General features: G+C 44.1%; 1 protein-coding gene across 1 annotated transcript; it reads left to right on the top strand.

Moving 5' to 3' along the window:
* The first annotated feature begins 884 nt into the window (after window positions 1–884).
* On the top strand, window positions 885–25199 carry LOC147605618 (uncharacterized). The gene is made up of 5 exons (XM_086793071.1): window positions 885–3450; window positions 3570–3732; window positions 3820–3983; window positions 4116–4374; window positions 24558–25199. The coding sequence occupies exons 1-5, from the start codon at window positions 1367–1369 to the stop codon at window positions 24663–24665; spliced, it is 2778 nt and encodes a 925-aa protein (XP_086649197.1). The 5' UTR covers window positions 885–1366; the 3' UTR covers window positions 24666–25199.
* Window positions 25200–26212: the final 1013 nt, after the last annotated feature.

Consider the following 26212-nt stretch of genomic DNA (forward strand, 5'->3'; position numbering starts at 1 on the left):
GAGAATGAGATATGCAAGATTGGAGAACTTTTAAATTTGGAAAGCTACATGTGTAATAGTGACAAGTGACATCCTAGCTTTCGAAAGTGACTTTGTAGCTTTCAAAAGTGAAATCTTATAAGGACCAAATCTTTGACCAGATTTTTAAAGGCGTTAAACAACCCAACAGTTTTTTCAATGTGTCATCCTCCCATTGTTCCATTTCTAATCCTCTTTTTAATCATGTGCACTCCCCCTAATGCAACGCTATATGTAGTGCGTCAAAACAATTGTACCCACCATGAGCCTCCCAAGATAGATGTTAGAGTGTTGTAAGCATTTTTTCTAAGGTTTGTAAAATGTTAATGTAGGTTTAAACCTAAGGTAAAACTTTAGGTTATGTTTAATTAATTAATGCACCGATAGGGGCATGCATTAGCTAATAACTAATGGAAAAAAGTGAATAGGATAGGTGAGGAGAAAAGTACTCCGTGGGAATATATACTTTTGGGGGTAGGTATCTTTAGGCCATTTCTATTACACTACAATACATAATATATGTGCATTTAATTTTTTAGATCTTAAGGAAAAGCGGAAAGATCTTTAAATAGTTTTTTATTTATAGATTATATTCTTATTACATTAGCAACTTATGTATTTAATTTTATGTATATATATATTCAATTTAGTCGTGTGGAAGGTTGATGGCATAAAATAAATCATGCATGGCATGCATACGTGCGTGCGTGTGCCTGCGGTTTGCTGCTGGCGAGTGTGGCACTGTTGCAACGGCGAGAAAAGGCTACAAAAAATATATATAGGCAATGAATTTTAATATAAATTTTTATAGACCCAAGAAGAAGAAAAAGGCGTTTTTAAAATGCCCTTTATTAGGAGGAAAACCCAACATTAGATCAGGTAAATACAAGTTTTATGTCTAGAGTGGCGATTTATTTCTATGATACTTAGCACATTGCTCTCTTCTTTCCGATCACTATGAGCTCGTGCGTAGGAAGTAGCAAGCTTCTCAATCAAATATAGAAAAGAAAAGTCTCTGAAAAATCTCAGGAGAAAAAAAAAAAAAAACGAAAAACTTTGCTGCTTGCTGCCTCCTGCTCAGCAGCCACAATCTCTGATAATCTTTTTTTTTTGGGGTTTGTTATTTATAATAATTTGATTTTAATGGGTGCTTGCTGTGTATGATATCTTGACTTTGTGCTGCAGTAGCAGAGAAAGTAGAAAGCAGATCTCGGACTGGAAGGGTAGCTACTACTGTGTTGAATTGAGTATATGCTATTATTGCATTGTATAATGGTTTTGTTCTATTGATGTGTGGTGGGATCCTTTCTCCTTCTTTTTCTTCTGGTAGTTTTAGTGTTGTTTTTAAATGGAACAAGGATACGATGAAGAGCTAGAGAAACTACTGGGGGAGATCCCCAGAGCTACCTCTGCTCCACCCCATATTGAAGAGCTTCAAAGAGCTCATCATCATCATCAACAACAACAACAACTTCAAAGAGCTCGTCATCATCAACAACAACAACAACAACAGTTATCTTATGCTAGGGATGCATTAAACGATGAAGTCACGATAACAACAACATTAACCCATTACCCCCATCTATTAAAACCCTCCTCAAAGCCCCATCTAGCAACCCCACCCATGAGTACCCATGCATATGATGGTATCCATGCATGTGATGACCCACCACCACTACCATCCGATCATCTTACCCTTCTTTACAGCGAGTTGCCCCCCACCAGCTCTGGTATCAGGCACCTTGAGCTGCTGAAGCAGCAGAATACCCTACCCCAAGCACAACATTCTACCGATTCTGGCCTTGGCACAGATTACAGGCTATCATCAGATCACATGCCTCGTCATGATCAGCCTGCTTTCGCAGATATAAATCAAGAGGTGGGCTCGACTTTGCAGGGTGACACTCAAGGCTATGCAGACCAAGGCAAGAGGCAGAAGAGCAATGGTGTCATCGGCTCCAATTCAAGCAGCCATTCCAATTCTGTCTCTCACTTGAATGCAATGGGTGTTGTATCATCTGCATCTGAAGAAGCGTCGTTCGTGGTGTCTTGCCAACCCTTTTCCCTGCAGTCAGTGGACCCATTTTCACATGATGCATCAGAGTTTTTGGAAAGCAAGCTTCACAATGAATTCACCAAGCTAGCCCTGGCACAAAATGGGCTTGCTACAGAAAACCGACCCATGCAGCAACCTCCCAGCATGCACTTTTTTCACAATGCACAGATCCCTTTAGAAGTGCAGTTGGCAGGGCACTTTTCAGCCCAGAAGATGACTTTAATGGAACCTGCTGCTGCTACTATGACTGCTACAGCAGCAATGAAGCTTGGATTTCAACATCCTACAGCGAACGGAACCTTTCCATTCCCTCCATCTGCCAGTCTGCAGTCCCTGTACCCATCAGACTTGAAGATGGTATACGCTCAGCACATGCATGAGGCTGCCACTGCCATACATGCACATCATCAATTAGAAGAGAGAATGCATTACAGGCAGCGAATCAAGGAAGAGTTTCTGTTGCGGCAGCAAAAGTTGCAGGAGCAGCAGGCTCAATTTTATGCCAGTCTGCTCAGTCAGCCAGGGCCCACATACTCTAGGTGTCATCCTGGAAATCAACACCATTATCAACCACCCATCAGTTCCTGCATGTTTGATCTTCTTCAACAACAGCCTTCATCTAAGACAACCCTGATTGGTGGTTTCACACCTGATGGACATCAGCAGGCTCAAGGCATCTTGGCAGCTCCCATCATGTTATCGCAAGAGGCTCCTCAAGCACCGAGTGTATGCCGATATTTTCTTCATGGATTCTGCACTAGAAAAGAGATGTGCCCTTTCTCACATTCTGGCCTACAGAGCAGTATTGTTCCAGCAAGTAATGATTTGATCATATCAGAGAAAGGTTTGGCTTGGAAAGGGCCTTGTAACGGGCAGACTGCCCCGGCAGCTGTAGTTGTGTCTGCATCAAAAAAAAAGGATTTCCTGGCTAATGGTCATTCAAATGGTCACGTTCTTTCCAATGGCACTTATCTGTCTTCTCCAAATCAATTAAGTGGCATAAATGGAGGTGGTACATGGAATGGGCTGGATTTACAGTCAGATAATGCCCAAGATATTATTTCTCAACAGCAACAGTCACTGCTATCACCAAAATATACCACCCTGGAGGAGGTGGAGGGTCGTATCTATGGAATTGCTAAGGATCAGCATGGTTGCCGTTTTTTACAAAGGAAATTTGAAGAGGGGGGTTTTGAGGATGTACAGAAGATTTTTGTAGAGATAATTGATCATGTTGTAGAATTGATGACAGATCCATTCGGAAACTATCTGGTCCAGAAGCTTCTGGAGGTGTGCGATGAAGCTCAGCGCAGGGAAATTTTGTACAGAGTGACAGTGAAGGGTCAGCTTGTGACAATCTCCTTGAATATGCATGGGTATGGACTGTTGGGCTGCTTAGGATATGTATTTTGTACGTGTTATATTTTTGTATGATACTTTGTGGCTGCATGTCTGCTGGGGTTGTAAATGCTCAGATGTATTCAACGCATTGCAGGACACGTGCAGTTCAGAAGCTGATAGAGACTTTGAAATCTACAGAGCAGGTCAGGTTGGTCATATCGTCTTTGAGGCAAGGTGTTGTAACATTAATAAAGGATTTGAATGGCAACCACGTGGTGCAACGCTGCTTGCAGCGCCTAAGCACAGAGGATAGCCAGGTATGCTAGTCATTTTTTTGTGTTTTATATGTGAATGCCCCGATTAATTGTGTAAGCGTAAGGACCTCCTTTATTGGTTTTTTGTAGTTCATATTTGATGCTGCTGCATCTCATTGCGTTGAAATCGCCACACATCGGCACGGATGCTGCGTTCTTCAACGATGCGTCGACTTTTCGTTTGGTCAGCAGCGTGAACATGTGGTGGCAGAAATTGCAGCCAATGCCTTGGTCCTTTCACAGGATCCTTTTGGGTAACATGTTAAATATTGTCTCACTCTCTTGTACCCTTAACACTCTGAAAGAGAAAGGATATTATTGTTGTTTGTTATTTTTCTATGTTGTAGACAATACTGAAAGCAGAGTAGTTTGGCCTTTGTCTGCAGAAACTATGTTGTGCAGTATATTTTAGACTTGGGATTGACATGGGCTATTGTGGAAGTCATTGCTCGTCTGGATGGAAACTATGCACATCTTGCTATGCAGAAGTTTGGCAGCAACGTTGTAGAGAAATGCTTGAGGCTGGCTGAAGAAAAAAGCAAGGCACAAATTATACAAGAGCTTATGAGTAGCTCACAACTTGCCCAGTTGTTACAGGATCCTTTTGCAAATTACGTGGTTCAGTCTGCCTTAACTGTCTCCAAGGTGAAGTATTTTATGCATTGCCGTCAGGTTTGTCTTCATATTTGGCTGCTTAATTACAACACACAACATGTGTTCTTGCATGTGTTTTGTTCCTAAAATCCACGGGCACACACATGTGCACATCATGACTAATGCACTTTCATGATATAGAAGACATGGCATGATGAGAAAGCCACAAAGATAATAAGAAATGAAAGTGGATTACCACCTCCGCAGGGTTTTCAAGCTCCTAAATATTACCCTCTCTCAAGGGTCTCGAGGGAAATTTCCCTTCTTTGAGAGTCTCTAACTTCTTGTTAAGTACACCCTAAGATTAGTAAAATGATGGGGCAGCTAGTTTAGGCTGTAGACACTATTTTGATTAGTAAGGGGATAGGTTGAAGACAGATTCCATTCACAGTTCGTGTATTTGTGTATTTTGTTGGTAATTGTGGGATTTAATGAGAGCTTGCCGTGTGTCATTTGGGCAGCTCATTTATCCCAAAGACAATAGGGCTGTTGTATGTGCATAAAAAGGACCTCAGTTGTACGTCAGAAAATATTCAGTCATTAATATCGATCATTTTCATTTTGGGACTCTTGAATTGTACGTTTCCCTCTTTTGTGGATGAATGCAAAGAAGGATGATTTTAGTACTGCTAGCAAGCTGACTTATGTGCTGATCTGAACAGGTGTCCTCTTACGGAGTAAGAGAGATTCTTTTTTTTATACCATTTTGTTATTTTAGCTGTTCCCAGATAGTTTCGTGCTATTTTTGTGGTAGTTACAGCTATTAGTAGAACCAGACATGTCATAGTTGGTATCAGAGCATGTTTTTTGGGCCATTTGGTTGAAATTTTCTTTCCGTAGCATTAAAGCATCATGTCTAGAGGCTGAACCTCACCTTTGTACCAAGCTCCCGTTTGCATCAGAGCAACATTGCTTCACTTTTGAGAAGTTTTATGGATATATTCTTGATATTACCATGCAACCAGGAAGTCTAAGGGGAGATCTTGTGGTTCTAATCCTCCTGAGATTGATTTAAGAAAAAAAGGGGGAGATCTTGTGGTTCTAATCCCCCTGAGATTGATTAAAAAAAAAGCTACAGCTGTTATCAGTGAGGCCGGGATGGGTTTGCTAGGCATTGGTTGTGTTCAAGAGGACTTAGAAGGTCCATCTACTTTCACATATGACAGTCTAGAAGGCAATCCCTCTCTCCCAAGGCCAGAACCAGATCATCTTACAGATCAATTGAAGCTCATGATGACGGTATTAAGGGGGCTCTTGTAGTCATCTTACAACATTTGTCGCAACATTGCTTTGAAACGGAGGATGAACAATTTGCAGCAGGAATAGGAAGGTATATTCAACAATATTTTCACTCAAATTAGAAATTTCAGGAATGGTGAGTGGAATTTCAAAAGTCAGCCATATTGCATGGTAAAGGGCTGCTCAAGAGGAAGATGTGTTGACACAGTGATGATGAGGAGGAACCCTTTATCAAGGAGAACAGGGTACCACCAAATCATGGTTTTATGGCTGAGGCAAGAAGGTTATATAGAGTCCTGCCACAAAGTATCCTTAGAGGAGTAGTTCCCCAATCGGTCGTGGTGAAAAGATGAAGAAGGGCCTATGTTTTAAGTGTGGGAAGAAATAGGGCATTGAACACAAGAACCCTCACTGACTCCCAGAATGCCCGAAGTTTCCTCACAGTCTGAGGAACTGGCCAGTCCAACACCTTTTGAATCTGCTTGAGATCTATGCTCATACAGTGTATGGAAATCATGTCTGAAAATCCAATGACCTAGGCATAATGAGTTCCTTGCAAAAGAACTCCCACTTAGAGATTTTGGCATACAGTCGCTCACATCTTAGAATCCCCAAGACGACATGGAGATGTTCAACATGCTTCTCAAGAGTAGTATACCACGACGAATCTCCCCAAATAATCTTGGAAGAGAACATTCATCTGTTGCGAAGAAAGTAGCAGGAGCATTCATGAGCCGCCCAAAAGGTAATACAAGAAACTCATAATGGCCATACTACATACAGAATCTTGTCTTTCCTCAACTATCTGTAATAACTGGTGGGACCAATACAAAGCTCAGTCTTTGGAAAATAGGTAGTATCGTACAACCTATCCGTCAAATCATCCGCTTTGGGGAGGAAATACCTATTCTTTATTGTAACTTGTCAACTTGTTATAATTCACACACATTTGCCAACTTTTGTCTTTCTTGTGCTAAAGCACAGGAGTTCCGCAGGGAGATTTACTTTTATGAATATATCCTATCTTGAGATATTCCGACAATTGTTGTGCAATTTCACCCTTCTCTTGTTGGCTCATCTATAAGGTGCGATACTCACGGCCTAAGATCGTGAAATCAAATCCTCTTATACCGAATAGATGTAAGATCAGATTAAGCAGCGAAAACATTGGCGAAATCTTTTCTTGATGCTTTCTGAAGCTCCTGCAAATCTTGGGCATGTTGGACTAACATCAACAACCGATCCCCACTGGTTGGTGGTGAGACCACCAAATAGAGAAAGAAAAATAAATGAGGATATTTGTGTCCTTCTGTAAGAGTGCCTCAACCTTCGCCAAAAAGTCCTCTGAATGTTAGGTGTGATACCATAAGCCTCCCAAATGAGGTCTAAGAGTAGGGAAATGAGCTAACATGCTATGTTCTTATATATGATGTTGATATGTTGGTCGGCCAGCTGATTTGTCCTGTGACATAAAATATGTACCATAAAATGCTAACTCTTGCATCTACATTACTCATAAATGCTGTCGACTCTCATGCAATGCTACTTTCTGATATTCTACTATTGTCGACTTGATGTGCTGAGCTGTTGCCGACCTTATGCATGCTGATGAAGATGCCCTAAATGCATCTAATACTGTTGTCTAATGAGGGATATGATCAGGGATTAGACATGGCATTGCCTTGTGCACATGACATCCCCTCTTGCTGAGCTTGATGACGGGAATCCAACTTTTTTTGTCTTTGACTTTGGATGATTATCATCATCCCTTGACTGCTTTGGATTCCAACTTTGTCATACTTCTTCCCTAGTAACTTAATTGAATCTCTTGTATAGCCTTGAATTCCACTCCATGACTGTGTATCTATTCCAATGCTATTCCCTTGCATGCGTAGCCTTGTCCCTGAATGCATTGACTTATGATTGATGACTGAGGTTGATTAAGGCACCTAACTAAGGCTGCTGCTCCTGTTCTCGAGAAGCCATTGAGGTACTCCTTTGAGGACTTAACTTCCATGGGCTTAATGTTGAGGATTCACCTAATGCATGCATGACCTTCCTGATGCTTCTTAACTGCTTGCGTTTACCTTGCTTGGACGTGTATACCCCTTATGACAATGCTCTTGAGAACTGCGACAATGCCCTTGTGGTGCAAGTATGTCGCCCTCAGGGGTAGAGGTTGGTCCTTGGTGATGAAGGTAGGGTGGGTGTGGCTTACCACTACTAGTATCAGAGCTGCAGGTTGTTACCCAACTTGGCAAAGTGAGAACATTCTGTGGATAGTAAAACTGCGGTTAGGAAAAACTACCCAAGCCTCCACAATGTCAATGTCAGGAGAGACGTCGTCAAAAAGCTACAAAGAAGATATGGAAGGAGAGATCTACAAGGAAGACACCACCACTATAGAAACGCTTCTGCAAAGCAATGAAGACTTCAGCAAATTACTCTTGGAATAAAATAGATTGCTAAGGCAATAGATAGAGGCTAAAGAAGAAGCAGCAAATTACTGTTGGAACAAAATAGATTGCTAAGGCAATAGATAGAGGCTAAAGAAAAAAAGCTCAGGAGGAGGTTGAAAAGCCAAGTAAACAGTTGAAATGCCAAAAGAGCTCTATGAATTAGAAAGATTATTCCTCATCATGGAGCAACAAAGGCAAAAAGAAGACGCCAAAAAGGCGGAAGAATGATGAGCCAAAGAAGCTCGACGCGCGAGGATAACAAAGGGCTGAGGAAGCCAAACGCAGGGCTGAAGAAGACCAAAGACGGGTAGACCAAGCAACCCGAGAAAGCCTTGAACGTGAAGCTATGTAACTCCAAAACCAGCAGTTAATAGCCGCTATAAAGGCAAACATGTTGACTCTGCTCTCTACATTCGTGCACCAAGGACCGAGTTCCTTCATCACCCCAACCACTACTGTCATACAAGCTCAACTATATTTTAGTAAGTATGATGGTAAGTGTGATCATGCTACGGTCATGCAATTCATTCATCATTTTGTAGCCAACCACTACTGTCATACAAGCTCAACCAAATTTTAGTAAGTATGATGGCAAGTGTGATCATGCTGCAGTCATGCAATTCATTCATCAATTTGTAGCATATTTTCTGTTGGCTAATCTTTCACATCCTCAAGATCGTGTCCACATGGTGGCACCTAACCTTTCCGGTGAAGCGGTTACTTGGTGGCAACATTGGTCGAGTCTACATATAAACCTGATCACAGGGGCTCTGCAGTATGTATGAGACACCTTCGTGTCCGATTTCAAAAAACGGTTTCTACCTCCCTAATATATGACCAACCTTGAGGATGAGTTTTACAGACTCTCCCAAAATGGGTCTCCTATACTGACATACTCTAATAGAGTAATCACGTCAGCACAATAGTTAGGTATATCCGAGGAGGATAAATTGAAACAGTTCATTAGAGGTTTGGATACTAACATTAGGTTTATCGTACATAAGTTTGAACCACAATCATATGACAGGGCTCTCACTCTCGCTCAAAATCAGGAAATGATGTCGAACAGAGGTAAGCCCAAGTAGATCTAGGCTAGCTCCAAACCCCAACAACAGCCATCCACCACCCAACAGTCATCATTCCAAGGGGAGAAGGGAGCTCAGAATAGCAGAGACAACAAGAAAGATTTCCAGAGCACCTTAGGAGGCAGGAAGGATAAAGACTTCAAGCCTAAGAAAACACCCGAGAAGGAGGGCATTATTGGTGGATATCTCCAGCTAGAAGAGAAAAAGCGGTATATGGGGGAGAACGGATGTTTCTTCTACCACAAGACGGAGCATGGTAAGAAAGATTGTACCAAGTGGCAAGCTGTACAAGCGGCTTCTCCAAGACCTCTGTCTCCATTGTAGCCACTGCCACAACTGCATCTACACCTTCCACGTTGGCCACCAACGCCGTCCAACTCTTACCCACACTGGTATTTGATGATAAGCAGGAGGGTGATGTTGAGGGGTAAAAGAAAGCCCTCATTTGTGCTTATGGCACAATGAAGGGACAACAATTCATTGTCCTCTTTGATATGGGCAGCTCTGAGGTGCCATTTCTCCTCAATTGGCTAAAAAGATGAGTTGTATACTTGTACCCCATCATCTAGATGTAGATGGGTTCACACCTGGTCTTCGCACTCATATATCTCATAAAGGCTCAACAGTTTGAATTTATGGTTCAAAAGGCCACATTTCAGAGACTTCATTGTCTCACCTCTTTTGGGGTGTGATATGATTCTCAGCATTCAGTGGTTTAGGGATTATGCACCCATTCTTGATTGGAGGCAGGACACTTTCACTATTATTGATGGTGTTCCTGAGCCTGTCTTAATTCGCAGGGATAGGAGCATTTCAGGTATTCCACTCATCCAAGCCCAACGAACTATCAGAAAAGGAGCTGAGTGCACTTTGATTTATGTCGGCAGCCAACAGTCAGCTGTTAGCGAGCAGTTAGCTCTGGTCAGTCAACATCCCCTTCGACACAAAAGCTGGATGGTCTCGTAGCAGAGTTTCAAGACATCATGCTAAAGGGCGATCTCTCGCCACCGGTCCCACCCAGTTGTCTCCTGAGGATCCTCGCATTGAGTTCGTCCTCGGGATAGACCCGACTAGTAAGTTCCCTATCGCCTTTCGAAGGCATTGTAGGTGAACTGGAGCAGCAACTTTCCCAGTTACTCCGAGCTGGATTTATTCGGCCCTCGTTCTCGCCATTTGCTGCACCTATCTTGTTTGTGCAAAAGGACTAGTCCGCACGAATATGCGTGGACTACAGGGCACTTAATAAGCTCACAGTGAAGAACAAGTTTTCAATGCCCGGGATTGGGAATATCCTTGAGAGCGACTCAATCGTGCAAAGTTCTTTTCGAAGATAGATCTCAAGAGTGGCTATCATCAAGTTCGGATCTTTATGGTTGACATCCAAAAACAATCATTAGGACTGAACGTGGCCACTACGAGTTTGTGGTGATGCCATTCGGCCATACCAATGCACTGACAACCTTTAACAGGATGATGTCTTGGGTGTTTGAGGAAAGTGCGTGCTCATCTTTTAGATGATATACTCATTTTTTTTGCTATTGTAGGTCTTGCAACTTTTGTGACAATGGGCTCTACATCAATGCAAAAAAGAGCGAATTTGGAGTAGAAGAAATTCATTATTTGGCATATGTTATTAGTGCAGACGGGATTAGCCCCGATCTTGAAAAGGTAAGGGAAATTCTCGAACGGAATGTTCCAAAAATGCTCAAGAGATCCGCTCTTTTGTAGGTCTCTGTCAAACATACAGTTTTCATATGGACAAATTTTTTGATCTTGTAGCATCTCTTACTAATTTGCTCAAGGGCGTGAAGATGCATCGACGGAAAGTGTCCGTCACAGGTAAAGCACTCATGGGATGATCCTTTCAAGGTGATTACCGATGCACCATAGGAGGTGTCCTCTAGCAAGAAGGGTGCCCAGTGGCTTATAGCCGAAAATTAAATGACGCAGAAAAGAATTATTCTATGTATGACAGAGTTATTGGGGGTGATGACAGCTCTTAAGCATTGGAAACCTTTCCTTTACAGGAGAGAGTTCATAGTTAAGATAGATCATCGGGCACTTAAATGATTGCAAACCATGCCTAGTGCCCAATGGAGTGATAGACAAGTTGGATGGAGTTAGATATTCCAATAGTTTGGAGGTATGATTGAATACATTCCTGGTAAGAATAACCCCGTTGCTGATGCTCTAAGTTGTAAAGGCACAATCCAAAATTTGCAAGAGTCTACTGTGCTTGAAATATAGGGAAAAGATCTCGACAGTATGAAGGCACAATACGAGGATTATTTGGAATTTGGGATTCAATATAAATTGGCCCTGTGGTTAGAATCGGGTCACGATACCATCCATGATGGCTGGTTATTTTACAAGAAGTGGCTGTGCATCCACAAGGAAAAGCAACAGGCACTTCTTCGTGATCCCCATGACTCTCTCGTCGAAGGTCATCGAGGTAACAATAGGCCATTGGAGTAGCTAGAGGGATCACTCTATTGGCCTAAAATGAGACGGGATGTCTATCAACATGTCCAATCATGCCAGATATGCTAGAAAGTGAAGGTTTCTCATACAAAATAGCTAGGGTTTCTTCAACCTTTGCCGGTTCTTGAAGGCCCTTTTCAAGACGTTAGTATGGACTTCGTTGGACCTCTTCTTGGTGCATTTGGATCTTGGAACACAGTGTGTATGAACATTGTGGACCGATTCAGTAAGTTTTATGTATTGATCCTCTGTAAGCAAACGGCCACAGCTGAAGACATCACTAGCATGTTCATTCGCCATTGGTACCCCATACATATGTGGATTGCCAAGGACAATAACATCAGAAAGGGATCCCAAGTTTACTTCAAATTTTTGGAGAGCATTATTTGACAACTTTGGGACCAAGTTGCATCTATCTAGTGCATTCCATCCACAGACAGGTAGCCAGACAGAAATCTATAATTATGTGGCTTTTGATGTTCTCAAATCGTATTGCCATGATAGGCAGTCAAAGTGGGAACATCATCTTACTTTGGTTTAGGCCATCCTAAATGGCGCTCATTCATCTAGCATTGGGTGGTCTTTGAATGAGGTAGCATTTGGTTGCCATTTCTCGTCACTTCGTATGAGAATGGTGTCACCTTCCTTGGAGGCCAACAAGACTACCGAAACTTTTTCAGAGATTATTGAGTCTCTCAAGGAGCGCCTTGCCAAAGCACAAGAAGCATACACTAGTAGGCAAGCCAACAAGTCAAGGCGAGATGTCAACTTTAAAGAAGGGGATTGGGTATATCTTCGTCTAATGAAGCAGAGATTGAAGCAAGTGAGAAAGCATTGTCCCAAACTCTCCTTTTGCAGCTTTGGGCCCTTTCCTATAATCAAAAAGATCAATGATGTCTCCATGAAGCTTAAGCTTCCAGATAGTTGGACTATGCATAATGTTTTTCATGTTTCTTGGTTGAAGCCCTACATTGGTCTAGCTTTGCAAGATACTGCAGATGAGCAACAATCGGACGTGGTAGACGAAGCCGAAGTTATTGAGTGTGAATAGATTCTCCTCCATCGATGGAAGCATGGATCCAATCAAAGACAAAGACAATTCTACACAAAGTTCAAGGACTGCGATACCCATGAAGCCGTATGGCTCGGCAAAGAGTTCTTTCCAGAGTACCCCCAACTCCTGGCGGAATACTTGGAAGCCATGAACGTGCCGCCAAGCTAAGCAGGAGGGAATGCCACATGCACCCTGTACTGGAGTGCTATGTGACACACTGGCTCTACATCAGTGCAACATGTATATAGTAGGAATACCTTTAGGAATATTTTATCGTATGCCGTGGCCCCAGTCCGGGACATGTCAGGCACGCACTACGTAGGTCAATCTCCAAAGCCATAGAGAGTTTGCATGTGTCAGTCCTCTTACCCACTTGGAGAATTCATCAGATAGGTTCATGTAGAGGTCAACCCTAGCATTAGGCATTGCATTAGCATGCATTTTAGGGCATATGCACATGGGCCAGCCCATAAGGCAACCCCATCATGGGGGCTGCCTTGCATATGGGTCGAAGGGCCCTAGGCACCCTTTTCTTGTCATGTCAGCTAGCATAGCTAGCCTAGCTGACCACATTCAGGAGGACAGCCAGCATGGAGAGCAAAGAGCCTGCAATGCATGTCTCAAGTCATCCTCAAGAAGGGGACATCCAATGAGGAACACATATCATTTGTGATAAGTTTGGGCATGCACTCCCAAAATTTCTATTGTGCAACATTTTTTTTGCTGAGACCTCTCCAGAAAGCAATATCTGGAAAAAAATCTCATGCAATACTCCTCATCGTATCCGGCTCAGTTTGAATCTCTCCTTGTGAATCATGCCAATATCTCACACATTCCCTACTATGGGTAGGCCCGTGTGTTGAGAAGAAGTGTTTGTTGTATATCTGCCACCCATCGTTATCCAAAAGGCCTCGTTAGCATGAAACGAGAACTCAACCTGCCTATCCGTGGCCATCTGCAGCTCTGCTCTAATTGTAGACAAGAGGTTTGGGATCCAAGGAAACTATGGATGCTTCTTCTGTTCCCTTTGAAGCGCGACAATCATGTTGAGATTACATGGTGCTTGAGAGAGAGAGAAAGAAAGAAAGAAAGAAAGATATATTAATGTCTACGAGAGGCCAAAGTCGGCCTATGAGACAAAAAATAATACAACTGTGTTCTTCCGATCATCGGAAGAAAAGAAAGAAAAGAAAAAGTGTGCATGTGTCTGGATACAACTGTGAATGATCATGGATCGGTGGAGCCCATATACAAACAATATAAGGGGGGGTGGGGATGTGGATGGAGTGCTAAGGCAAGATGCATCTCTATATGCTGAAGGGGTAGTACAAGCATGCTATGCAGATCTATGTCTAACTCCATCCAGTGCCATAAGAGGGATATAAGATATCATACATCGCCGATGCTGAGGCTGTGAATGGCGTGAACATGTACCCTGAGTCTGAATGAAAGCGAGCTAGCCTCTCCTGTGTCTCCATCTGGTGTCTCATTCGGATAGCTGCTATCTCTCGAGAGAAAGAAAGAAAGAAAGAAAGCTGTATTAACGTCTACTAGAGGCCGAACTCGACCTATGAGACAAATCAATGCACAACTGTCAGTGTCTTCTGGATGTCCATAAAAAAAAAAGGACAAAATAAACATGAAATAAACTATGAAAGTACTGAGCTAGTGGGGGGGTGTGATGGATGGAGCACTACTGCTAAAGGCTCAGTATGCAACCTATATGTGTAGGGTATACAAGAATGCAATGCAGATCTGTCTAGCTCCAACCAGTACCATAATGGGGGTGTAATATGTGATACATAGGCGATGGCGAGGCAAAAATACCTCGGAGCATGATCTCCGGGTGTGAGTGTAAGTGAGCTAGCCGCTCCTCCTGGATATGGTGGTGATGTCGAGCCCGTATCTCTGTGATCTCCCTCTGATGTAGTCTGGGAGTTTGGTAGCCTGGTGCTCTCGGTCTCTGTTTGGCTTGGAGGTCCACAGCGCGCTGAAGTGTAACCCCCTCTTGTGTCAGGATAGGCATTGGGATAGATCTCTGGAAGAAATCAGTGAGCTGGAGCCATCGCCCACCTCTCCCTGTGGTATGAGAGAGAGAGAGAGAGAGAGAGAGAGAGAGAGAGAGAGAGAGAGAGAGAGAAATGAAATGAAATGATATATTATCGTCTCTAAGAGGCCATAGTGGCCTATGAGACCAAAACTGAGTGTACATCTGAAGTTGGTGTCTCATCAAAGAGAACAACTAAATGAGACTAAAAAGTATAATAAACTGATTTTCCTATAGTTATAAGAACAGAACTATAAGACTCCGAGATGATACTGAGTAGAAAATACTAAAAAATGTATATCAGGTAGATCCATGTATGCTGATCAGTTGAAGTGTTAATCTCCGCCATGGGGCTGTCTAGAATGGAGAGGTCGTAGAAGCGAGGTAGGCGCCTCCGATGCCGAGCAATAATGGCTCTGATCTGGCGATGGTGAGGATGCCGTGGTTGGGATCCGCGTGGCCGACGAGCACGACATAAGATAACTGCTCTATTAGTGGTGACTCCCTGGGAGCGTGGTCGGTGCCCTGATGGCCCAATGGAGGAGGTATTAGGAGGTGTGTGGGCTGGGTTGCTGGTGCTGGTGCCGAAGAAATCTGTAAGGGTCCTCTGTCTAGGTACATCATGGCTCGGCCTCTTGTCTGCCAAGAGGGTCTCTCTGTGTCTCCTGAGCTCAAGTAGAAACAATACCAAGCATCTCTGATCCTAAAACCCCATGACCTTGCGTAACGGCCCAAAACCCTCTTGGAAGAGGTAGTGATATCTCCCTCGGATCTCATAATAGACTGTACATCGGCAAATGTAGTGTTCCTTTGTCTTTACCTCCTAGCTGACAAATGCGGTCATCCAAGATCTGATGCACATATCGCCCTGTCTCAATCCGGAGCTGGTGTGATGAGGTCCGGATCTATCCAATGGCACAACGTATCCCATGTGATAGGTGTACATCCATGTACGCTGGGCGGGTGATAAAATCATCCGGTGAGAGGTGTAGAAAATGGCTCTTGTAATGAGCCATTTTTATGCCCAAGGGCTCAAGGGGGCTAGTCCATGTCCTCTCTGTGTCCACTCTGATGATATCCATCCTGATCACGCGGTTTGCTCTGAGCGGGTGAGATCCAAAAATGGACAATCCAGACTATACTGAAAGGGTGGTAGTGCCTCTATCCGCAAACCATGTAGGTCAAACCATGATCTTATCTGAGCGTACCAACAATGAGTATCTCCATCCTATGCCAATCGGCAGTACCTCTGCTGAGGGAGCTCCCATAGCCGCTGTAAAAAGGTAACTGCCTGGAATAGGGCCTCGGTTACTACTGGTGGGGCACCCAGCTCAGCCCGAACAATCTCATGTGGTACTGATGATTTGCTCCGAATCATGCGGGCAATCATCATAATCAGTGGTCTCTCCATTTACCTCCATCCCTCATCTGCCTCTCTTTGAGATCTGTGATGTATACTGGGCCCCCAAATTGGAGTTCCGTATAGGAGGGTCGGTATGACAAGCGTATCAAATAGCCACAATTTGGTGCGTGGCTCCTGAAACTGTATGTGTGCACACTGCCTCTCAAGTGCCCCCAAGGCTACATGCCCTCGAGCTAATCTAGCTGCTGCTGCCTCCTTCAGGGAGAAACGCGGTTCTGTGAAAGTAACTCCCAAGTAGACATATGACCTGACGTACTCTACCGGCTCCCCTCGGAAAGTGAACTGAGGCTTTGATCTCGTCACCCATGCCTGTGTGGTGTTAAACACCATAACCTTGGTTTTCCCAAGGTTCACTGTCAGATCTCTATCTGCACAGAAAGCCTGTAATGCATCCATGTCTCTGTAATCCCTCCGGAGAGTCTGAGATTAGAACAATATCATCAGCATATAACAAGATGGGTATCAACACCCTTGCCAGGCATGCCCCTGGGCCTCCCAATGTGTCTACATAATCAGAGACCGCATCAATGTACAGTCTAAAGAGGGTGGGCGATAGCGGGCATCCCTGCTTCACCCCTATCGTGCTGGTCACCCTATCAGATAGTCCGCCTGGAGCTCGGACTCTGCCCGTCTCACAGACTCATACAAAGCATATATCCCCCACTGCATATCCTCGGGTACCTCAATGTCATGCAATCTGTGCATAAGCCTGGCACGTGATACGGTATCGAAGGCTTTGCGGAAGTCCACAAAGCAGCAGTATATCCTTCTCTTCTGTGCCTTGCCCTCTTCAATAAGTGCCCAAAGTGTCAGTATGTGATCCAAGGTAGTAAATCCTCTCCTGAAGCTAGCCTGTCCATGTGCTCGATGACCATGCCTCTCTGCCCATCGGATCAACTCCGACTCCAATATAGAGCCATATAATTTGGCCAAGTAATGACCAATCATGATCGTCTTGTAGTTGCCTGGTACCATGGGGTCCCCACTCTTAAAGAGTGGTACAATGATATGCTCTGTCCAGCTTGTCGGGAAACGCTCACAAATGGCACGATTAAACACATGTACGATGAGCGGAGCCAAAGTGTCTCGTGCATATGAGAAGTGCTCTCCAACTAGCCTATCATGATCCTGTGCCTTTCCATTCTGTAACCTGTCTATCGCATCCAGCACCATCCGCATAGTAAAAAAGGTGCTGCTAGCTGGTCTAGCTCCCAGTGGAGGGGGGGTGGGGGGCTGTCCTGGTGCATCATATAGCTCTCTAGCATAAGTATGCCATGCCTCAGGTGCAGTAATCGGAGTACCAGGCTGTCTCTCCTGAAACATCTTCCATGCCCTCTTGCTGTCCTTCCCCAATGGAGAGAGAGAGAGAGAGAGAGAGAGCAATGGAGAGAGAGTTATTGCACAACACAATGATGAATGAATTATTGTAATACTTCCAACATGTACAATGCTTTTATAGGCACCAGGGCCCTTATCTTTTATCTCTTAATAAGAGGGTGTTCACACCACTGGACACACTACTAGAATCTGAAAATATCCAACAAACCCCCCTTCAGAGTGATGGAGTGATGCTTGCATAGCCTTCGATAGTCCCTGTACTCCAACACTAGCAAAGAAACAAGATATGTTCCCCGCTTCAAACTAAGAGGCTAGTGAGCATGGCTCAGAAGGCTTAGTGCTACATGCGCAGAAGCTCTGTGTCTTCTTTCAGCCCTAAACAGCATCCGGATGCAAAACGCAAATAGATAGAGAGAGATAGTAGTGTTTTCAATATATTATATAGTACAAACCATGTAGCCTTTGGCCTTCCAAAATAGGAAACATAAAGCCTATCTATGACCTGCCCCATATGGGGGGTAGACGATTACAATGAACACCAACGTTGCCTTTTATAGGCTATTGGATGACATAATCAACTGGCCGGCCTGCTATTGGCCAGTTCCATGAACATCAACTAATAAATATGCTGCCAACCTGAGGTATTCCACCCCCTATGCCTGGCCGATTGGGTCCTGGTCCATATGGATGCCTTGCGGTGCTTGGCGAAGTTGCTCCTGCTCTAATCCTATTGTTTATGTGCTACCTAATCAGGGATTAGCCTCTGAGCCATGCTTGTTGAGCCTCTGAATGTCATGTGCACACATGGACATGGCTGGTCTAAGTAAAACAAGACGGAGCCTTACAAAATATCCAAAATATTTTCTCAGATTTGGGGGACATCTTGGGCAGAGAACCCTTAACACAAATAAAAAAGGACTTGAAAGCCCAATCATAATCTTACTTATTAAGAAAAAGATTAGCCATGACAGTGAGGGCTTTTTCTTCGGTTGATGCAGATACTTCAGCTTCATCATCATCATCTTCTAGTTCCTGCACCAGATTGCACCAGATTAGCATGGTCCTTTGATTGCTCTTTGGCTATCTTCTTAAAACACACGTCTATATGTCCAAGCCTTTTGCAATAGATGCACTTGATGATCCTTCTTTCCTGTTTGCCTTTCATCATGGAGAGGAAGGCTTTCTTTGACTCAAGTGATACTTCAGCCAGCTCTTTAAGACGGCGGTCTTCATCAATAAGAATTGCTACCAACTCATCATATTCCATCATGAGATGTCCTTAGTACTGGTAGGATCTCATTGTACTTTGAAATCCCTTCTATGCTGAAGAATAGGAGAGCTTTCATTTCATCTTCATCAACTTGTGCTTTGATGGTAGCAAGTTGTTGGATGATGGAGCCTAGGTTGCTCAGATGTTCACCCAAGGTTTGAGTCTCATTCATTTTGAAGGGAAAAAACTTTGCTTAAGGAATTGTTGATTTTGTTGCCAAATAGGTTCTCCAACTTCTCCCATACCTCTTTAGATGTTTTGTTGAAGTTCACCTGGTGGATGAGGCTGTCGGCAAGCCCCAAGCCAATCAGTGCCATTGCTTTGTCATTCTTGTCCTACACACTAGGATTTTCTGGTCATCTATTTTGCAGGCCTCTTCTCTGCTCCTTTGACGATGTTCCACATGCTTTCTCCTATCAAAAGGAGTCTGATCTTAGGAAAGTAGGAAAGTTTGCCCTTGTAACATGCGGAAGCTTCGTGGTCGAATCGGTAACTTCAATGCTCAGAATTCAGTAATCTTTCACGATGAATATAATGCACAAAACTGAAGTAGATGTGCAGAAAATAGAGAGAGAGAGAGAGAGAGAGAGAGAGAGAGAGAGAGAGAAGAGGACACAGTATTGGGTCCCAAATAACCTCTATAGGGCCCCCACCACGAATGGTGTATTTGCTTTTTATTAGAATGATGTAAAAAAAAAAAAGATGAAATCTCAAAATTGACCTCACTTTCACCTTGGTTGGAGCTTTCCCCTTGGCTGTTCTGGCCCTTGGAATGCAGCAACCCGTTGTGAATAATGAGATAAATTTACTAGTTTATGGCTAGGCTTTATATACCCCCTCATGCGCCTAGTCGGCCAACATATTGAAGTCGGCTGGCTGAAAAATCCTCACGACTAGCAAAAATTAGCATTTAATGCTATTATAGCCATCGTTTCACACCATGTAAGGGTTGGCCACCCAAGCACACATGTTGGGCTATTATGCAGCCCTTGCGCTGGCTATGTGGGCTGCCCCACACCTGGCCGATAGGCTGTCTAGGGCCATGGGCCCTGTCAGTTGCCTGGCCAGAGCCCCTAGGGCTGGCCGACAGCCTTCCCAACCCAAGCCAAGGCTGGTGAGCATGGCCCCTTGGGGGTGGTTCCACACCTCCCCCATGCCCACAATAAGAGCCTTAGGCTCTGCTATGGGGTAGCTCTATGGGCTAGCCCCTTCTCTACATGCATCTACAGATGTTCGGCACCAGGTCTCAAACCAGATACTCAGATCACTTAACATCATTCTAGAGGGAGACTCACGGTATGGACTAGCACTGCTTCATGTGCTAGACAATGCACACCTGACCTTGGACGTGTAGAGTGGAACCCTGGCTGACTCGTCCTGGACTGGGCTCACATGGGACCAGTTTCCACTCCAGGTCCTGCGCCTTCTTGTTCAGAAATGTCTACGTGGCATCCAAGTGCGCAATGCACTTGACAAATCAAGTACATAGTGTCATGGGCATTTCTGACCAGATTTTCATACCAATGTATATGAATACAATATTGCAAACAATGTGGTTGTCAGTGTAGACTTGCAACTCACACTACCCTCTCAAGTGCCCAATGCCCATGTTTCCTACCATCTACTCTCTATTGTTCCACCAACACATGGTAGCAACAATCTGCAAGAGAGCATGTAGGACAAGAGAACACTACGCAGGGTATGTGAACATAGAGTCTTGGTCCTCCCTCCTGCTACCTGCTTCCATATTTAAGCATCAAATCTTACCAATTGCAAGTAGAGTCGATAACAACAAAGGAGAAAGTGCAGAAAATACAGCCAAAAAGGCTCATAAAGGAGGGCGCCAACTTCTAGAGAGAGAGGGAAGAGAGATAAGATGAGATGTCCACCCTAGGTGTCAGGTAGAGAGGACAAGTGACTTGTGGTGCAAGTTGAGATGAACACATGGTTGGTTGCTCCCTTTGTACAACGGGGATAATGTCTGGGCGGTGGGCATTGATTGACATTAGTGTGTGCGAACACAGAGCTGGTTATAATTTATAACTGAGTTTTGGTCGTCCAAAACTTAATGAAGTGTGTATACACTCACTTATAAATTAGTGCTAGTTTCTATGGCTAGGTTTTGACCAATACTGACCACCTGTCACATCACATGCCACATAACCATGTCAGCCAGACAGTTTCACTCGCACGGTTCATGGGTGGGCGTCCCCTTACCCAGAACTACACATTGGTTAGGCAAGCATGAAAACAACATGCGAATTTAATTGCAAGCAAGCACATAAAGATGCTATGCAATGCAACATTGGTATGGATAATCCCCGTTCATGAGACTATACCAAAATAGACGTGCTCCAGGCAAGTACACAAGGTACCAGACCCAATGGAATACCAATCCTCCGGGCATTTCCGGGCATGTACATAGGCACAAGTCCCAGAGGAAAGCCACGTCCACAGTATTACATGTGTGGCATCAATTGCCGGCATATGCAACCGCCATGGAGGGCACTCCAATGTACATATATAATGAGAAAGCACGGGTTTGGGCGGCCAAATGGTGACATTTTTTCTGGCTTCTAAACAGTTGTCCGCAACTAAAAAGCATCCAAATACGTTTGAAGCAAGTGTGGCCAATCTCTAAAGAATTCTTCATCTACCCATTTAGCATCAATGGGAAGATAGTTCTTGAACTTCGCAAGGTAATGCTGACAACTTTGCGTGCAGCAAGCTTGCGTTCCTTGTGATACACAATCTGCTATGGCTGCAAAATCTCCTCAAGCTCATCCACTTCTGGTGGATCCTTAATGACCGGTTCACTGGGCTCCGGCCCTACATATTTGCGAAGGAGACTCACATGAAAAGCATTGTGTATATGCCAATGACAGTTGACTAGGCAATGCCAACCTGAAAGCCACTTCATTGATCTTCTCAATCACTTGAAAAGGCCTATAGTACTTGGTTGCAAGTTTAGGGTATGCACCCTCTTTGCCAAGCCTCTTTGTAAGTCTTGCTTTCTCAAATTTCAGCAGTACCCAATCATTCTCTTTAACATCAAATTGCCTTCTATGTTTGTCGGCAGCCTTTTTATGCTTGTCTTGTGACCTTACAATGGCTGTCCGCACCTGAGCAAAAGCAATATCCAAGTCTCTTACATACTCATCAGCTGCAAATATCTCATCTTGTGTGAAGGATGGGTGGCGAAACCACTTTACCATAAACAATCTCAAATGGGGCTTTTCTTGTAGATGCATGCACCGTGTTGTTGCAGCAAATTCCACAAGCAGCAAGTACTTCTCCCAAGAAGACTTATGATCCACCACATAACATTTCAAGAGATCCAACACGGCTGAATTTGCAGCCTCACTTTGCCCATCCGTTTGAGGGTGATAAGTTGACGAGAAGTCCAATTTGGCGCCCATATTAAGGCGTGCCAAAAGAGACTTGTAGTCTTTGGATCTCTATCCCCTACAATGGACTTCGGCATTCCATGATGCTTGAATACTTGTGCAAGACATATATTTTAACCATGTGCTTAGATTTGATGGTCTTCTTGACCAGCAAAAAGTGAGCTTGCTTGCTAAACCTGTCCACAATTGTCCAAATAGCATCATTACCTTGACCAACCCAAAAGCTAACCCAATGATCTCCAGCATCGGCCAATACATGTGTGGAAGACCTTGGAATTTGAGTGTAAGAGGAAAGCGGTTCCGGTCTTCTTTAACAAGGTCGAAATAGTTGGTGTACGGTAGAAAGAACATCTTCCTCGAGCCCAATTGGAATGGGCTGCCCTTTACCACCTCTGAGGCTGCTTCCTCAGAATTGAAGTCCAATTGGAAGAAACCTCTCCCAAGTAACCTCACATCTTTGAAGTGGATTGCGAAGTTGAGGGCAACGCCGGAAGTACCAACATTTAGGGCATGAATGAATAAGAAAATTGTAGGGCTTAGCATCAACTTACCTTGAGGATATTTAGATGATGGTTGCTTGACCTGGTGCCTTCTTCAATCTCGGTGAAGAGGGCCGCAAGCTCGGCTGCTATAAAATTAATGGTTTGCTTGGGAGGGGGGGCGGGGATGATGATTAGCCATGATGCTAATCTGAGCAAAAAAGGCTGACTTGAACACCAGGAAAAACTTTCCGACTTTGAGACTAAATGAGAAAAGGAGGAGTAGGCCCAAAACCAGGGCAGCAGGCCAAGGTAGGGGAGCAAAAGGAGCAGAGGAGTGAACAGGGGAAAAGAAAGCGAGTAGAGGGAAGAGGAGCTGGGTAGAAGGGCTCGGCAGGAGGGGGAAGGAATGGCGGGCAGAAGGCCTTACCAGGAGGGGGGAGGGGCAGAGGCGGAGGTGGAGAGTAGAAGGTGCAGCGTGCGCGGGGGTGGGGGGGGCAACAGAAGGGTTAAATGATGGGCAGTGGGGGAGGCGGGCAGAGGAGGGCGAAGCAGGGGAAGGGGGGGAGGCGGGCAGAGAGGGGCACACACAAGGAGGAGAAGGCAGTAGAGGGGTGCAGCGCTCAGCAGCAGCTGGGGAGCTTCACAACCTCCCGTCCGGATGGTTATTTGTAGTAGTAGTTATCACTTTATAAATGAGGCGTGAGTTATTCTCATGGGAGACTAACAATTGGTATGAGCCTGGAGTGGACATGGAAGATCACAAATAGTCTTGCTGAGGGCCTGTATGGGCAGGCTTTGGTGGTATGGGATGCCAGGGCTAATTTGGCAAGGATCCGTGGGAGTGAGCTTTAGCCCCTGGATCAAGGGAGGTTTGTGGATGCGGGTCGTGGTTGGGTGGTGAGCTTGCATGCACCCTTTCTATTTGGTTTGTACTAACGTTGTGTTAGCCTGTGATTTAGGTGATTTCTTGGGAGGATCTTACACCTCCTGGCTCCCACACCCAGCTAAGCGCTCAATGCTGTGGCTTTGCAATTGAAGAAGGAGAGAGCCTCGGGTTAACCGAAACCTATGCTGGTCGGGATGTAACATTATCTCCCCCTTCTATTAGATTCACATCCTCATGAATCCCACTGTAAGCGAATCCTGGGATCCTGACAATCACTTATAGCATCTATTCAAGTCTCCTGGCTCTTACCTAAGGCAATATGAAACTCCTCTTGTAGATCGGTCTCTCGTCCAAGAGTTGAAAGGTTCATTGTAATCCAACTCCATTCGAAGAGTTGAAATATTTAATCGATCTCTCATCCAAGATCTGAACATATTTATCTAATCTCACTCGAGTCCAAGAGTTGAGATACTCAACCACAAAGTGCGCAATGAATGCCTCTAGAGCCCCTTCTATGAGGGATTTTCCTAACACATGCATCAGCTCCAACACTCACATGCATGTGTCAAGATAGGGCTGTGCTCTTGCGTTTTTACTTTTCATTGTCAAATTCATATAGCAAATACTCTGCAAAGAGGCTGCTTCGCTTGCCTTTGGGACCGAGTGGTGGTGTTGTTTGTGTGGGCGAATCTTCATGTGTTGTTACTGCTGTCTAAGCCTTTGGGTGCATAAATATTGGTTTATAAAAAAATGCTCCAGATTTTTTCTCGTCTTGCTCTGATGGATTTCTCTTACCTCTTCTACTTCCACCATTGCTGCTTTACACTTGAAGCTGCATGAGTTTTTAATTGATGTAGAGGGGGACGTGTGTGTGTGAGAGAGAGAGAGAGAGAGAGAGAGAGAGATAGAGGATTGTAGTATGGATGGTTGACTTTTAGGCAAAACTCGATAAGGCATGAGAAGTATCAGTGAGCTAATTGTTTGATATATTTGATTTATCCAGGGGGCCCTCCATTTTGGATTGGTTGAAGCAATACGCCCACATTTTCCGGCACTTCGCAGTAGCCCTTATGGGAAGCGCATTCTTTCTTGCACTAGTTTGAAAAAATGAGTAACAATGTGCCCTTACTGAAAGCTGGGAAATTTTGGGGAGATGTAGCTCACAGATTGGACTGTCTTGTATTCCTTTGTTCTATACAACATGTACGGTGTACTGTCAGTTCCATGTAAAAAAGTTTTAGGTCACATTGTGTGGTCTCTAAAGAGGGGATCTTGAATGACCAAGACTGTATGTAGCGGTGTTAGACAATGCTTAACTCGCAACAAATGCACATTAGTGAGATGGCTTACAGAACATAAGTAATTAGGGCTTTTTATTGCAGCATGATACTGCCAATTATTCACTGTGCTGTCGAGCAGCACGTAGAATGCCAACTACACTGGGCCAAAAAAGCCTGGTTGGAAGGTCATCTGAGGGTTCATATGGAACATCAAAAATTACAGATCTGTAAAGCTTGTCTTACAAGTGAAAGACATGCTTGTATAAGCAAAGAGGGCAGTTGCTCACAGTAAAGCAGAACTCCTTTGTTGAAGTGGAATTGTTGTCATCATTGGCTGCAATGGAACTGTTGTCATGTTTGTTGCAGAGAGTTGCTTACATAGGGTTCGGTTTATCGCAGCTGTGTACTAATCTTCTCAAGTAAAGCTGGTTATGTGAATTTGTTGGATACTGATGTTGGATTGGGAAAATGGACGTAATGATATCCATGTATGTTGGTGATCAGGGGTTACCTTAAGGAAATACCTTAGGCACAATCGTGTCTTCAAACATAACAGCTCATAGTATTCTGCAAGGGTAGTTTACCTGGTCAGATGTGTGTTGTACTACACAAATCCTTTCACCCATGGAAGTGGGAAGTTGGATGGGCAAGATTTCCCAGCCACATCACTCATGGGCGGCTTGGATTGGCTGGGGCTGACAGTTTGACCAAGTATGCTATTATGCTGACATAAGTTAAAAGAGTACAGTGTTGGAGTATCAAAACTCTGCAAAAAGTTTATGTAGATTTTCAACACTTGGAAAATTTCCAAGATGACCTATCTTGTTTTTCCACACTATTTCTCCAGCTACCAGCAATCATCACCAGCTTCCTCCCACACACACAACACCCATCCAGCATGTTTTGAGCACTCTCTATATATTTCATTACTAATTAATTGATGCTAGTTAAACATAAGGAATTAAAAGGAACCATGGCCTCCTTATCTAGCCACAACATAGAGGAGGGCAGATGCTAAAGAAAAAGTATGCCTAGCAGTATGCTGTGTTATACAAGCTATACAAGAAGGCCTTCTGCAGAACATCAATCATGGGCATGCTTCTTGATGAGATTTGAGGAGCTATGTTCTTCCATGTCTTTATGACAACACAGATTTAAGTAGCATACCATTCAATGGTATGTTGGTCCTCATTATTGAAGGCCTTGGAGATCCTTATATGTATTAGGTAAGCCTATGTGGCATGGTAGAGGTAGAGTTGTGGGGTGTGGATTTCTTCACATGCATACAGTATGTTAGCACCTACAACAAAGCCACCGACACACGGAAGCTTAGATCAAGAATGCTACCTCCCCTTAGACGTCGGCAAGGCAAGAAATG

The sequence above is a fragment of the Cibotium barometz genome, chromosome 59 (assembly GCF_041138505.1).
Source record: "Cibotium barometz isolate CiBa-2024 chromosome 59, ASM4113850v1, whole genome shotgun sequence".
In the NCBI taxonomy this organism is placed as follows: domain Eukaryota; kingdom Viridiplantae; phylum Streptophyta; class Polypodiopsida; order Cyatheales; family Cibotiaceae; genus Cibotium; species Cibotium barometz.